This window comes from Ovis canadensis, chromosome 25 (assembly GCF_042477335.2).
Source record: "Ovis canadensis isolate MfBH-ARS-UI-01 breed Bighorn chromosome 25, ARS-UI_OviCan_v2, whole genome shotgun sequence".
Classification (NCBI taxonomy): Eukaryota; Metazoa; Chordata; class Mammalia; order Artiodactyla; family Bovidae; genus Ovis; species Ovis canadensis.
In genome coordinates this window covers 45,507,013-45,522,683 of record NC_091269.1, presented here as the reverse complement: position 1 = coordinate 45,522,683, position 15,671 = coordinate 45,507,013, and the positions used below count along the sequence as shown (strand labels likewise).

At 49.0% G+C, this 15,671-nt stretch overlaps 1 protein-coding gene across 2 annotated transcripts in view; it reads right to left on the bottom strand.

Annotated features, from left to right (window-relative positions):
• CDH23 (cadherin related 23) overlaps positions 1-15,671 on the bottom strand; it is a 78,047-nt gene that overhangs the window by 26,621 nt on the left and 35,755 nt on the right. For both annotated transcript variants that reach the window (XM_069572000.1, XM_069572001.1), the window contains exons 2-5: positions 12,727-12,948; positions 12,338-12,457; positions 11,528-11,708; positions 125-258 (exon numbers count right to left, since the gene is read on the bottom strand). In XM_069572000.1, the coding sequence (XP_069428101.1) occupies positions 125-258; positions 11,528-11,708; positions 12,338-12,457; positions 12,727-12,948 (657 nt within the window). The remainder of the gene's footprint in view (positions 1-124; positions 259-11,527; positions 11,709-12,337; positions 12,458-12,726; positions 12,949-15,671) is intronic.

Genomic DNA, 15,671 nt, shown 5'->3' with positions numbered 1-15,671 from the left:
CTGGACTGGCTCTAGGGCAGCCTGAGGCCGCTCTGGGCCTGAGGGTGGCAGTGTTTAGAGGAGTCTCTGCGGAGAATTCGGGGGTGGGGAGGTGAAGCCAGTGGAGCAGGGCCCCCAGACTCACCGTGGAGCTGAGTGGGGGCACGCCTCTGTCTCGGGCACAGACGGTCAGGTTGTAGAAAGCAATGGCCTCCCGGTCCAGCTCCACATCCTTCCGGACCCGCAGCACCCCCTCCACGGGAGAGATCAGAAACTCCCCTGGGAGTCGCCCAGGAGAGGCTGGAGTCAGCAGAGAATGGCCGGGAGTGGTGGGGAGCCCAGGCCTCTTTCCGCTTCCTCCAGTGAGCCTTACAGTCAAGGCAAGGGGCCTTCAGCGCCCCCAGCTTCAGGACCTGCCAAAGGCTGGGACACGCAGGCAGAGGGAGCAGATAACTGCTAGGGTACAAGCAGACAGGGGCCACTCAGGCCCTGGCAGCCCTGACCACCTGGGGTATGATGGTTATGCTGAAAAAGTGGGGGCTCCCTTTCTACACAGGCATCCGCTTTCTCTCCACCCTTGATCAGAAATCAATGAATGAAGGTATCGGAAACTTCGTAATATGCTATTCTTTCCAGATAGCTCATCTTGCAAAACAGGATATTGGGGAAGGGCAAAGCTGACCACAGAGGAGCACCCTGCCAGTGGTGAGGCACCAGGGAGGATGGAGTGGGAGGGACTGAGGACAGGGAAGCCCCCAGCTGCCTTCCATTCAGCCCTGGTACTGAGCCAGGTGGCGCGCAGCCAGGGTTCTCCTGGGCCTGTGGCCACCCCTCAGGCCCTGGCTGGCCCTGACTTCCTTTCTCTGAGGTTTCTGAGGACCCTCAGCTGGCCCTGTGGCCTCAGTCCTTGTCTTGGCCTGGCTGAGGGGCCAGATGTCTGGAAATGCCTAGAGTAAGAACCTCAGATTCTCAGGCTCTGAATGGGAAGAGACCTCAGACACCATCCGGTGTCCTTTGGCAAACGAAATGGGAAAGAAGGCTGATGGTTGGTTTAAGCTCCCACTGCCAGTTAAAAACAGCACCCGGACTCAAACCCAGTGCTCTGCATCTCAGCTCACTGCACACGGGACGGAGCACTCAGAGCTGGCCAGAGTGGGAGGGGTCAGATCAGGGAGGGAGGGGAGGAGAAGAGCAGGGTGGGGGAATGCCAGGGGCGTGAGTGGGGTCCCAGCTGGATGGGAGAGCTCAGGGGGCTGACAGTGAGAGAAGATGAACAAGGGAGGAGCAGCAGAGACCGTGAGGAAGAGGGGCTCCTCTCCATGCACTCCCCCAGGAAATGGGGACAGGGAGAAAGTTACTTCCTTCACTTTCCCTTTTGACATTTAGGGGCAGAGGCTCAGGGTGGGGCACTGACTTGTTCAGACACACAGCCTCAGGGTGCGGTAAGGACAGAGCCCCAAGCTTCCCAACACGTTGCTCTGCCTGCTCCTCCACATCCTACCTCATAACTCTCTGCCCCCAGCTCCCACTGCTCTGATTCACCAAAACAGCCCGTCTGAGGCCCACCTGCAGCTGGGAGTTCCCACCAGCCCTTCCGCTCCCAGTGGCCCTATGGGCTACACCCTGCTTAGGGGGGCAGAAGCTGCTTGAAGCAGGATTTCCTGAGCCTGATAGTCCGAGGTCTCCAGAGGACTGGGGATTCCCTTTATAGGGGTTTCCCAGCCCTGTCTCAGCCCCTGGCCATGTGCGAGCAGACGGCCAGCTGCCTTCTTTCCAAAGACAGCAACCCTCTGGAAGAAAGGGAAGAGGTTCTGAAGCTCAGGGGAGCAGGCTTGAGGTGATGGGCGCTGGGCCCAAGCTAGAGCCGCACAAGGGGAGCTCAGTGAGGCAGTGGGGAGGTCAAAGGCCCCCCACATTGCAAGTTGCCCTCCTCACAGCTTGCCCTGGGGCCTGAACTCCCCATCACTCCACTGCTTCTGGAGACAGAGGTTTAAAAGCAGAGGCTTTCCAACAGTCATATCCAGGTATGCATGCTGACTCACTCCTATGTGCCCTTGGGCACACGATTAAATCTCACCTTCATGTTCTCATCTGAAAAATGGGCTAATAAGGACATGCCATTGCAGGGTGGTGCTGGTGCTGGACAAGGCCCAGTTCACCCTGTGTGTCTTGGACCCATGGCAGCTCTTTATATCATTAGGGGAACCCTGAAAGGGAGCCCAGGCATCCCTGTGAAGAAGCTGGGGGCTTACACAGAAGATGAAGATGTATGAAAAGGGTCCCAGGAGTGGACCTACCACAAGGGGTAGATGCAGGTTCTGAGAAGGCTGGGGCTGGTGGCAGAGGCACAAGTGATATGGCCTCTTTCCCAAGTGCTCTTTGACCACGTGTCTCCTTGCAGCTTAGTGGGGCTCGAAGAGCTCAGGCAGCCTCCAGTCTCCCCCCAGCAGGAGCCCCCTCCACGCTCAGACTGCAGTGGTGGGAAGGTGACCTTGAAGCTTGGTGGCCTGGAGAGCATCCCTTCACCCACAGTGTCGCTAAACCTGCTCTCTGCGTAAAATAGCACCCACCCCCCGATTTACCAACATGGTGTCAGTGAACCCAGAGGTGAGGTGAGAGATGGGGAGGGGATGTCGTGACCTGTGCCAGCTGCTCCAGCAGGGCACTGTCAGCCTCCCCACCCCTCCCAGCCTCTGCTCACCTCCTCTGGAGTGGGGGCTGTGTTCAGTGACTCCCCCAAGTTATCTTTGGGCTCTGAATGTCTACTCTTGGCCTGCCTCCATGAGGCCCCAAGTTCCTGGGTTGGCCCCAGGGAACAGTTTGCTGGCCATGTGTGTGAGCCCTGCACCCTAGAGGTGGGTGCAGAGAGGGCCCCTGCCTGGGAGGGGGCGCAGCTGCCCACCCAACACCCACCTGTCAAGCAGGCTCTGGCAGCCTCCTGAACAGGAGCAGGACTCCTGTTAAGTGACAGCACCTCTGTGTGTGGCAATAGCAGAGAGAGGCCCAGGCTCTGCTGGCTGCAAAGCAGGAAGGCACAGTGCTTGGCCAGACAAAGGACTTTTTGGGACATGACAGAGTGACATATCAGAACCGAGTGACCCATCACAAGCTCTGGACAGAGGGGCTGCAAGTCTGGCCCTACAGAAGTAGATTTGCTTTTATGGTCTCTTAATTGAAAATTCATCCCAGGCTCTATTCTCCTCTGTCAGCCATCTCAATGCACTCCTCTCATCTCATGCCTTCATTTATCTCTGGGGTGACTACTCCCAAATACCTCTCTCAACAGCAGACTTCTTTCCTGAACTCCTGGTTTGTATACCCAAGCCCTATCTGACATTATATCTGCTACTGTGGGCAAGAATCCTTTAGAAGAAATGGAGTAGCCCACAGAGTCAACAAGAGTCTGAAATTCAGTACTTGGATGCAATCTCAAAAACAACAGAATGATCTCAGTTTGTTTCCAAAGCAAACCATTCAGTATCACAGTAATCCAAGTCTATGCCTCAACCACTAACATCAAAGAAGATGAAGTTGAACTGTTCTGTGAAGACCTACAAGACCTTCTAGAATTAACACCAAAAAAAGATGCCCTTTTCATCATAGGGGACTGAAATGCAAAAGTAGGAAGTCAAGACATACCTGGAGTAACAGGCAAGTTTGGCCTTAGAGTACAAAATGAAGCAGGGCAAAGGTTAACAGAGTTTTGCCAAGAGAACGTGCTGGTCATAGCAAAAACCCTCTTCTAACAACACAAAAGATAACTCTACACATGGACATCACCAGATGGTCAATACCAAAATCAGATTGATTATATTCTTTGCAGCCAAAGATGGAGAAGCTCTACAGAGTTAGCAAAAAAAAAAAAAAAAGACCTGGAGCTGACTGTGATTCAGATCATCAGCTCCTTACTGCAAAATTCAGGTTCAACTTGAAAAAAAATAGGGAAAACCTTTAGGCCATTCAGGTATGATCTAAATCAAATCCCTTATGATTATACAGTGGAGGTGACAAATAGATTCAAGGGATTAGATCTGGTAGGCAGAGTGCCTGAAAAACCATGGATAGAAGTTCATGACAGTGTACAGGGGGTGGTAACCAAATCCATCCCCAAGAACAAGAAATGCAAGAAGGCAAAGTGGTTGTGTGAGGAGGCCTTACAAATACCTGAGAAAAGAAGAGAAGTGAAAGGCAAAGGAGAAAGGGAAAGATATACCCAACTGAATGCAGATTCCCAGAGAATATCAAGGAGAGATAGAAAGCCTTCTTAAGTGAATAATGAAGAGAAATAGAGGAAAACAACAGAACAGGAAAGACTAGAGATCTCTCCAAGAAAACTGGAGATACCAAGGGAACACTTCATGCAAAGATGGGCACAATAAAGGACAGAAATGGCAAGGACTTCACAGAAGCAGAAGAGATTAAGAAGAGATGGCAAGAATACACAAATAACTGAATCAGTTCAGTTCAGTCTCTCAGTCATGCCTGACTCTCTGCGACCCCATGAACCGCAGCATACCAGGCTTCTCTGTCCATCACCAACTCCTGGAGTTTACCCAAATTCATGTCCATTCAGTTGGTGATGCCATCCAACCATCTCAACTTCTGTTGTCCCCTTCTCCTGTCCCCAATCCCTCCCAGCATCAGGGTCTTTTCAAAAGAGTCAGCTCTTTGCATCAGGTGGCCAAAGTATTGGAGTTTCAGCTTCAACATCAGTCCTTCCAATGAACACCCAGGACTGATCTCCTTTAAGATGGACTGGTTGGATCTTCTTGCAGTCCAAGGGACTCTCAAGAGTCTTCTCCAATACCACAGTTTAAAAGCATCAATTCTTCGGCATTCAGCTTTCCTTATAGTCCAACTCTCACATCCATACATGACGCCTGGAAAAACCATAACCTTGACTAGATGGACCTTTGTTGACAAAGTAATGTCTCTCGCTTTTTAATATGCTGTCTAGGTTGGTCATAACTTTCCTTCCAAGGAGTAAGCGTCTTTTAATTTCATGGCTGCAATAACCATCTGCAGTGATTATGGAGCCCCTAAAAAATAAAGTCAGCCACTGTTTCCCCATCTATTTGCCATGAAGTGATGAGACCAGATGCCATGATCTTCGTTTTCTGAATGTTGAGCTTTAAGCCAACTTTTTCACTCTCCTCTTACACTTTCATCAAGAGGCTCTTTAGTTCTTCTTCACTTTCTGCCATAAGGGTGGTGCCATCTGCATATCTGAGGTTATTGATATTTCTCCCAGCAATCTTGATTCCAGCTTGTGCTTCTTCCAGCCCAGCATTTCTAATGATGTACTCTGCATATAAGCTAAATAAGCAGGGTGACAATATACAGCTTTGACGTACTCCTTTTCCTATTTGGAACCAGTCTGTTGTTCCATGTCCAGTTCTAACTGTTGCTTCCTGACCTGCATATAGGTTTCTTAAGAGGCAGGTCAGGTAGTCTGGTATTCCCATCTCTTTCAGAATTTTCCACAGTTTATTGTGATCCACACAGTCAAAGGCTTTGGCATAGTCAATAAAGCAAAAAGAGATGTTTTTCTGGAACTCTCTTGCTTTTTCGATGATCTATTGGATGTTGGCAATTTGATCTCTGGTTCCTCTGCCTTTTCTAAAACCAGCTTGAACATCTGGAAGTTCATGGTTCACGTATTGCTGAAGCCTGGCTTGGAGAATTTTGAGCATTACTTTACTAGCTTGTGAGATGAATGCAATTGTGTGGTAGTTTGAACTTTCTTTGGCATTGCTTTCTTTGGGATTGGAATGAAAACTGACCTTTTCCAGTCCTGTGGCCACTGCTGAGTATTTGCTGACATACTGAGGGTAGCACTTTCACAGCATCATCTTCTAGGATTTGAAATAGCTCAACTGGAATTCCACTTGCACGTAAAGGTAAGAGAACCCCAAGTAAGACGGTAGGTGCAGAGAGAGGGCATCAGAGGGCAGACACACTGAAACCACAATCACAGACAACTAGCCAATCTAATCACATGGACCACAGCCTGGTCTAACTCAATGAAACTAAGCCATGCCGTGTGGGGCCACCCAAGATGGATGGGTCATGGTGGAGAAGTCTGACAGAATGTGGTCCACTGGAGAAGGGAATGGCAAACCACTTCAGTATTCTTGCCTTGAGAACCCCATGAACAGTATGAAAAGGCAAAAAGATAGGACACTGAAAGATGAACTCCCCAGGTCGGTAGGTACCCAATTTCCTCACTGGAGATCAGTGAAGAAATAACTCCAGAAAGAATGAAGGGATGGAGCCAAAGCAAAAACAACACCCAGTTGGGGATGTGACTGGTGAGAGAAGCAAGGTCCGATGCTATAAAGAGCAATATCGCATAGGAACCTGGAATGTTAGGTCCATGAATCAAGGCAAATTGGAAGTGGTCAAACAGGAGATGGCAAGAGTGAACGTCGACATTCTAGGAATCAGTGAACTAAGATGGACTGGCATGGGTGAATTCAACTCAGATGACCATTATATCTACTACTGTGGGCAGGAATCCCTTAGAAGAAATGGAGTAGCCATCATGGTCAACAAAAGAGTCCAAAATGCAGTACTTGGATGCAATCTCAAAAACGACAGAATGATCTCTGTTCATTTCCAAGGCAAACCATACAATATCATGGTAATTGAAGTCTATGCCCCGACCAGTAACGCTGAAGAAGCTGAAGGTGAACAGTTCTATGAAGACCTACAAGATCTTTTAGAACTAACACCCAAAAAAGATGTCCTTTTCATTAGAGGGGACTGTAAAAGTAGGAAGGGAATGCAAAAGTAGGAAGTCAAGAAACACCTGGAGTAACAGGCAAATTTGGCCTTGGAGTAAGAATGAAGCAGGGCAAGGGCTAAACAGAGTTTTGCCAAGAGAACGCACTGGTCATAGCAAACACCCTCTTCCAACAACACAAGAGAAGACTCTACACATGGACATCACCAGATGGTCAACATCGAAATCAGATTGATTATATTCTTTGCAGCCAAAGATGGAAAAGCTCTATAAAGTCAACAAAAACAAGACCGGGAGCTGACTGTGCCTCAGATCATGAACTCCTTATTGCCAAATTCAGACTTAAATGGAAGAAAGTGGGGAAACCACTAGACCATTCAGGTATGACCTAAATCAAATCCCTTATGATTATACAGTGGAAGTGAGAAATAGATTTAAGGGACTAGATCTGATAGACAGTGTCTGATGAACTATGGATGGAGGTTCATGACACTGTACAGGAGACAGGGATCAAGACCATCCCCATGGAAAAGAAATGCAAAAAAGCAAAATGGCTGTCTGGGGAGGCCTTATAAATAGCTGTGAAAAGAAGAGAAGCGAAAAGCAAAGGAGAAAAGGAAAGATATAAGCATCTGAATGCAGAGTTCCAAAGAATAGCAAGGAGAGATAAGAAAGCCTTCTTCAGCCATCAATACAAAGGAAGAGAGGAAAACAATAGAATGGGAAAGACAAAACATCTCTTCAGGAAAATTAGAGATACCAAGGGAACATTTCATGCAAAGATAGGCTCAATAAAGGACAGAAATGGTATGGATCTAACAGAAGCATAAGCTATTAAGAAGAGGTTGCAAGAATACACAGAAGAACTGTACAAAAAAGATCTTCATGACCCAGATAATCACAATGGCACAATCACTCACCTAGCGCCAGACATCCTGGAATGTGAAGTCAAGTGGGCCTTAGGAAGCATCACTATGTGCAAAGCTAGTGGAGGTGATGGAATTCCAGTGGAGCTATTTCAAAAAACTGTATAAAAAAGGTCTTAATGACCCGGATAAACATGATGGTGTGGTCACTCACCTAGAGGCAGACATCCTAGAGTGTGAAGTCAAGTGGGCCTTAGGAGCATTACTACAAACAAAGCTAGAGGAGGTGGTGGAACTCCAGCTGAGCTATTTCAAACCCTTAAAGTTAATGCTGTGAAAGTGCTATACTCAATATGCCAGCAAATCTGGAAAGCTCAGTAGTGGCCACAGGACTGGAAAAGATGTTTTCATTGTAATCCCTAAGAAAGGTAATGCCAAAGAATGTTCAAATTATCGTACAATTGTACTTATTTCACATGCTAGGAAGATTATGCTCAAAATCTCTCAAGCTAGGCTTCAGCAGTGTGTGAACTGAGAACTTCCAGATATACAAGCTGGATTTAGAAAAGGCAGAGGAACCAGGTATCAAATTGCCAACATCCATTGGATCATAGAAAAAGAAAATTCCAGAAAAAGACTAAAGCCTCTGATTGTCTGGATCACAACAAACTGTGGAAAATTCTTAAAGAGATGGGAATACCAAACCACCCAACCTGTCTCCTGAGAAACCTGTATGCAGGACAAGAAGCAACAGTTAGAACTGGACATGGAACAATGGACTGATTCAAAATTGGGAATGGAGTATGTCAAGGCTGTATACTGTCACCCTGCTTATTTAACTTATATGCAGACTATATCATGCGAAATGCCAGCCTGGATTTATCACAAGCTGTAATCAAGATTGCTAGAAGAAATATTGACAACCACAGATATGCAGATGATACTACTTTAATGGCAGGAGGTGAAGAGGAACTAAAGAGCTTCTTGATGAAGGTGAAAGAGGAGAGTGAAAAAGCTGACTTAAAACTCAGCATTCAAAAAACTAAGATCATGGTATTCAGTCCCATCATTTCATGGCAAATAGATGGGGAAACATTAGAAACAGTGAGAAACTTTATTTTCTTGGGCTCCAAAATCACTGTGGACAGTGACTACAGACATGAAATTAAAAGACGTTTGCTCCTTGGAAGAAAGGGCAAAGAAATGACAAACCCAGACAGCATATTCAAAAGCATAGACATCACTTTGCTGACAAAGGTCTGTATACTCAAAGCTATGCTTTTTCCAGTAGTTATGTGCAGATGTGAGAGTTGGACCATAAAGAAGGCTAAGCACCAAAGAACTGATGTTTTCGAACTGTGGTTCTGGAGAAGACTCTTGAGAGTCCCTTGGACAGCAAGGAGATCAAACCAGTCAATCCTAAAGGAAATTAACATTGAATATTCATTGGGAGGACTGATGCTGAAGCTCCAATACTTGGGCCACCTGCTACACAGAGCCAACTCACTGGAAAAGACCCTGATGCTGGGAAAGATTGAGGGCAGGAGGAGAAGGGGGCGACAGAGGACGGGATGGTTGAATGGCATCACTCACTCAATAGACATGAGTTCTAGCAAATTCCAGGAGATGGTGAAGGACAGGGAAGCCTGTTGTGGTGTAGTCCATGGGGTCACAAAGTCGGACATGACTTAGCAACTGAACAACAATCTGACATCTCAAACCTAACCTCACCTTTCCCATTCCCCCAACCCACCTTCCCTGCTCCTCCTGCAGTCTTCCCATCTGCTGAGAGCACAGTTGCTCAGGCCCCACTCTTAGTGTCGTCCTTGAGTTACATCTCACATCCTGTTGGCTGTCTATGAAATATACTAGAGTTCGCACCATCTCCAATGCCGCCTCCCTGGTTCTAGCTTCACATCTCTAGCCCGAGTGACTGCAAGCGGCTCGTATCAGTCATTCCTTAACCTCTTTCCTCTGTTCTGAGCTCAGGAACTGGAGTGCTCCTATTGAAATTCAGGTCAAATCATATCCCTCTGGTGCTCAAAGCTCTCTTCTGCTTCCCACGTCACTTGGAGAAGAAGACAAGTCCTCACAATGGCCTGCAGGACCCAACAACATCTGGCTCTGTTACCTCTCTGATCTCATCTCTTCCTACTCTTTCCCTTGCTGGCTTCATGCCCATCACTGGGCCTTTTTGCTCCTCTGTGAATAAGCTAGGCACACCCCAACCTGAGAGCCTTTACACTTGCTGCTCTCTCTGTCTCCCATGCTCTTCCCTGGATATCCACACGACCCATTCATCACCTCCTTCAGGTTTTTGCTCAAATGTCACCTCCTTGCACAGGTCTTCCTTGAGCATTCTCTCTAAAACTGTAGCCGTTACCCTCAGTTCAGTTCAGTCGCTTAGCTGTGTCCGACTCTTTGCGACCCCATGAATCGCAGCATGCCAGGCCTCCCTGTTCATCACCAACTCCTGGAGGTCACTCAGACTCACATCCATCGAGTCAGTGATGCCATCCAGCCATCTCATCCTCTGTCGTCCCCTTCTCCTGCCTCCAATCCCTCCCAGCATCAGAGTCTTTTCCAATGAGTCAACTCTTCACATGAGGTGGCCAAAGTATTGGAGTTTCAGCTTCAGCATCATTCCCTCCAAAGAAATCCCAGGACTGATCTCCTTCAGAATGGACTGGTTGGATCTCCTTGCTGTCCAAGGGACTCTCAAGAGTCTTCTCCAACACCACAGTTCAAAAGCATCAATTCTTCGGTGCTCAGCCTTCTTCACAGTCCAACTCTCACATCCATACATGACGACTGGAAAAACCACAGCCTTGACTAGACGGACCTTTGTTGGCAAAGTAATGTCTCTGCTTTTCAACATGCTATCTAGGTTGGTCATAACTTTTCTTCCAAGCAGTAAGCGTCTGTTAATTTCATGGCTGCAGTCACCATCTGCAGTGATTTTGGAGCCCAAAAATCCCATTACCCTGGCACTCCCCATTCTCCTGGATTTATGTTTCTCCATAGCACTTAGCACCTCCCAATAGACAAAGTCATCTACTTAATCAGTTATGTTCATGGCCTATATCTTCCAACCAGAACACATGTTCTATAAAGGTAGGGATTTGTGTCTGATTTTTTTTTTTTTACCATTATGTATACTCAGCATCTGGAATGTGATCAGCAAATATGGTCAATAAATATTTATTGAGTAATCAATTAAAAATTAGGATATTTCACAACAATTTGGATTTCCATCATTTCTTTTTAAAAACGGGAAGTCCTCACCCCTGGGTCTGCATTTCAATCTGACCACCATTGGCTGCCACAGCCCTCTGGTTCCCTATTCTCTAGCCCAGACCTTTCCCCCGATGTATGCTTCCTGTATTGCCCCAGTAGCCCTTGAGTTTGGGATTCCTACTCCACAAAAGTGAGTAAAAACTATCTTGAGAAACTGCTCTGGCCAGGCAAACACTGCTCTTCAACTGAGGGGATCAGCCAAGGCAGCTGTGAAGGCTATTAGGGGATGATGATGAGGTGTGCAGAGAAGTCTGGGTGCTCCCTCAGGTGTGCATTTGGGGGGTCCTGAAGGCCTGGGCAAGCATGCTTTTCTTTCCTTCTTTCCTCTTCCCTGGAGCCTTTACTCTGGGTATGACCCAGGGTGTTTTCTATCAGATTCTCAAAGGAGACTGTGACCTTCCAAGGCTACCAGCCTCTGCTCCCAGATTTCAGGGTGTTCGCACCATATTCCTGGGATGAGTTTATTTCCATTATCTTATGGATGGGGAAACTGAGGCCCAGAGAGTGCAAGATCACACAATGCGGGGAAAACTACCATTAGCAATTAGAAAGACCTCCTTTCTCATCCAGTTCCTGAGTGGGGTCAGGGAGAGGCCCACTGGGTCATGCCACCCTCATCACCAAGCTCAAGCCCACTCACCCAGAGGGTCTCCATCCACGATGCTGTACTCCACCTGCCCATTGGGGCCTGAGTCTTGGTCACGGGCTAGGAAGGTCCACACTCTAGGTCCTGGCTGGCCCTCAGTGACATCAAATGGCCCCTCGTAGTCTCTGGGGAAGGTGGGCACGTTGTCGTTGATGTCATTCACGTTCACAAGCACCTGAGATGACGGGCGAGCTTAGTCAGGGCCGGACCCCAGGCAGCCCTGTTTATCTGTAAACTAGACCTGACAATTCTGCTTCCCAGGCTGATGTAAGGATTGTATTGGTTAATGGGTGTGGGAGGGTCTTTGAAGCTATACATGTAGATAAATTATTGTCATTGTCAAAGTCTTTCTATGGGCAGAATAATATTATGAATAATAATGCTATGAACTTCTACTTATTGCTGTACTATTATCATTTTACCTGGTCTTATTTTCTCCTCCCATACTCTGAAACAGTGTATATTATCCCCCATTTACAGAGGAGGAAAGTGAAGCTCAGAGAGGTTGAGTGACTTGCCCAGAGTCACACAGGAGGTAGAAGACCAGGAACATGAACCTCTGTGGCTTGAGCAGAGTCTGTGCTCTCCCCAGGAAGGGGAGAAGGCAGGCATAATCGCCTGTCTCACAGCTGCAGCCACAGAGAGGTGCAGTCATCTCACAGCCACAGTCCAAGTTTGGGTGAGTTGCAGAGGCCAGGACAGGGCTTGTGGATGGAGGTGTTTCTCCTGAATGATCTTTCCCTACCCTGTTTGCCCATGGAGCTGCCCAGGCTGGGGCTGTGTGCCACCCACCCATCCACCCACCGTGGTGGTAGAAGTGAGGCGATGTGACAGGAGGGGGCACTGGTCCGTGGCAGTGACAAGCAGGGTGTAGTGCCCATGGCTGATCTCATAGTCCAGCTCCTTGGCAGCACGGATGACGCCCTGTGGGACGTGGAGAAGGACAACGGTGGGTCAATGGGTGGCGGGTCTGGGGTGCCCTCTGGCCACCCTAGGAGCTAGGCCCTGACACCCTGGCTGTGACAAGGAGCCCCTGCTATCCCTGCCTTTTCATCCTCCTGCACACGCTGCCGTCCTGTTTTCCTCCTGGACTCCATCTTTGCTCTGCCCCCACCCCCACGATCTTGCTGAACTTCCCTCCAGTCCCTTTAGCCAGTATACCCTCTTCCTGGCCCCTTCCACCAGCTGCTGACCGTGTGTCTGTTGATATGAAAGGTGTTGATGATGTTGCCTGCCACGATGGTGTAGGTAACTGTGCCATTGGGCCCTTCATCTAGGTCCAGGGCCTGGATGGTGATGAGGCTGGTGTTGACTGTGTCCGGGCCCTCATCCAGTAAGATCTCGTAGTGAGGCTGCTGGAACACGGGCGCGTTATCGTTCTCATCCACGATGGTCACGTACACGTGGGTGGTGGCCTGTGGAGAAGAGCGTGATTAGGTTCCTCGGTCAGCTGGCTGGGGGGTGTGAGGTGGAGCTAGCTGGACGCGTTCCTAGGCTGAACTTCCTCAATGTGATCCAACATGGTGAGGTAAAGAGAGAAGGATGAGAGGGAGTGAAGTCACAGGCTGATCGAGGAAATCACAGAGGCTCCACTGAGAGCCAAGCTAGGTAACTGCTTTGGTCCAAGATGGTGCTTGCACCACCACTCAAGTCCATGTCAGTGGCAGACATCACTAATCAACCATTGCACTGCTGAGGCCAGATGCAACCTCAGGATCCTTGTCAGAACATTGATCTAGTGATTGACACTGGCACGTGAGATGAACCCCAATAACTGCCTTCAGCCCAGAGCTTTGACTGGGCCAGGGCCTTACTTACCCTGGACCTCCTTGTAGATCACAAAAGGCAAGAATGTAACGTGTACAGTCCAGGCATTTTAAACTTCACCCACTGTTCAGGTCAACGGAAGAAATGCCTATTTTCAGCACTTTTGAGAGGCAGGACCTTGGGTTTGGGGCAGTTCCATGGACAGAATTTGTAGAGTTGTGAAAAACAAAGCTAACAGCATATGACTTCAGTGCAAGAACAATTTCACACCATACTCTCCAGTGACTGGCCATTTTTGATGGATGTTTGGTCCAATCAGACCACAGGTAATAATTAGCCAATCAAAACTCAGCAAGCAGCACCCAAGAACCACTGAGAAGTGGTTGATGTGGCACTTCACAAGCAGAAGCGGTAAGCGGAAGAAAGAAATTAGCCATGCACTGGTGTTCTCTGTCCCACGGCATCCCTCCTCCCTTTTCTGCTTCTCCACCTGGAGCATGTCCTCTGTGGACTGCCTTACCTGGGCTCCCTTGCCATCTGGCTTTCACATGGTTTGGCCCATGGGAGGCCCAGGCAGAAGATGGGGAGCGGGCGGGGGCGTTTCTATTCCCTTTCCTTCGCTGCAGTTCTGCCACAGGCAGTGCTTCTGCTGGGTGGCCCCTCTTCCATGGCTCTGGCCCTCACTGGGCTCCGAATGCCTTGTCCCCCTCTTGCCTTCTGCACCCATGGGTGGAAATGGCTTCCTGCAGTGTTTAGCGTACAGGTGCTTTACCGGCCCTCTGTAGACAGTCCCTCCATTAAGCTCTCTTCAGTTGAGCCCTTTCTGAGCGGGCCATCTGTTTTCTTCCAGTACCCTGACTCATACAAACTATAAGTAGTGACTAATATAAAATACAATAATAAGGTTATAACCACTTTCAAAACATCTGGCTAGAGAGAATGTGACCAGGCAATTGTCAAGGGCAGGGAGTACAAAAAGCTGGATATAGACAACTCATGTGCACCTTTATTGAGGGTTGAGTTGGTTCTGGAATCACCTGTGGAAGGACAGATGGACAGGAGACCTGCATCCAAGAAGATGTCACTGCCCCTGGGGAGGCAGGGACAGCTGCAGCTCTGGATCTTGGCAGGGGTTGGGTGGGGTGTGTTAGGCGGTTGCTAGAACTGTTTCCAAAGCAGGTAGTGTTGGAAACCTGGAGATGGGGCTCGGTGACCTTGGACATGTCACAGAGATCCTTTCTGGACCGTTTCTGTCTGTTAGTGAAGGACCCGACTTGTTCTTTAACATCCCTTCTGGTTCAGACATTCCAAGGAGCTGATCTGGCACCATCAGTCTGAACCCCTGCTCCATCAGAGAGATACTCTTTTGGGTCTTAGAGTCTCAATGACTCTTCATAAAAATTACAATCACACAGTGAAGGAAAATGCACTGTTTTGACATTTCTCAGACTTTCTCACCAGAGTGGAACGGGGACTTGCACTGAACTGGGAAACACCCCTGAAGCATTTATCCCAAGAATGAAATATCTTTGAAATCTCTCCCATTGAAAGCTCATGTAAGTTTCACACTTTTTATCCCCAGAAGGTGTTTGTTAGTTTCCATTAAAAATGGTGGTGGAGGGCCCAAATCTTTGAGTAAAGATAACTGTCAAGGAAGGATACGGTGTGATCTGTGGCTCCGCACACAGATGCAGCTGCGAGCGCTCACCACCAGCGAGGAGCCTGGCCCCTCATCCTTCTGAGCCCCTTTTGCCACAAGACATGCCAGCGCCACCCTGCAGCCTCACCAAGAGGGTGGTGGTACTGACATTGCCCATTTTCCCAGACTCCTGGAAGTGGCTCTAACCAGTGCAGGACTGAGAGTCAGGGGGGGCTCTCACAGAGCTCCTCTGTGGTCCCCTTCTCTCTAAGACCAGGCCGGAGCTTGGAGGGGGAGGTGGGTCTGACTTCCCCTGGCCTCTAGTGTGAGGAGGAAGTCGGTGCCCCCAAAGGCCCTCTCAGCCAAGTTCTTCTGCCCTGATACTGCAGAAACAGTGCCTGAGGTTTCTGGACCATGCCCACACCTTGGGCAATGCCTCTGTGTCTCACCCTGATGCAAACCTAGAAGGCTCACTGGGGTAGGGGGGAGTGTGGTGGGGAGGAAGCAAGTGGAGGGCAGGGGGACTGGGCCCAGCTCAGGTGTTCTCGCCCTCTAGGTAAGGGGTTGGCAGAGCAGTTGCTCCTCTCCCCCAATCCCAGCCTCCTCACACCCACCTTCTAGGTCCTGGGGCAGAGGGAGTCTGGTTTCAAGGGTGGTCAGGGCCAGGCCAAGCCAGGAAGGGAGGAGGGGAGGGAGAGCAGGTGCTCCAGGGTCTCACCCTACAGTGACCCC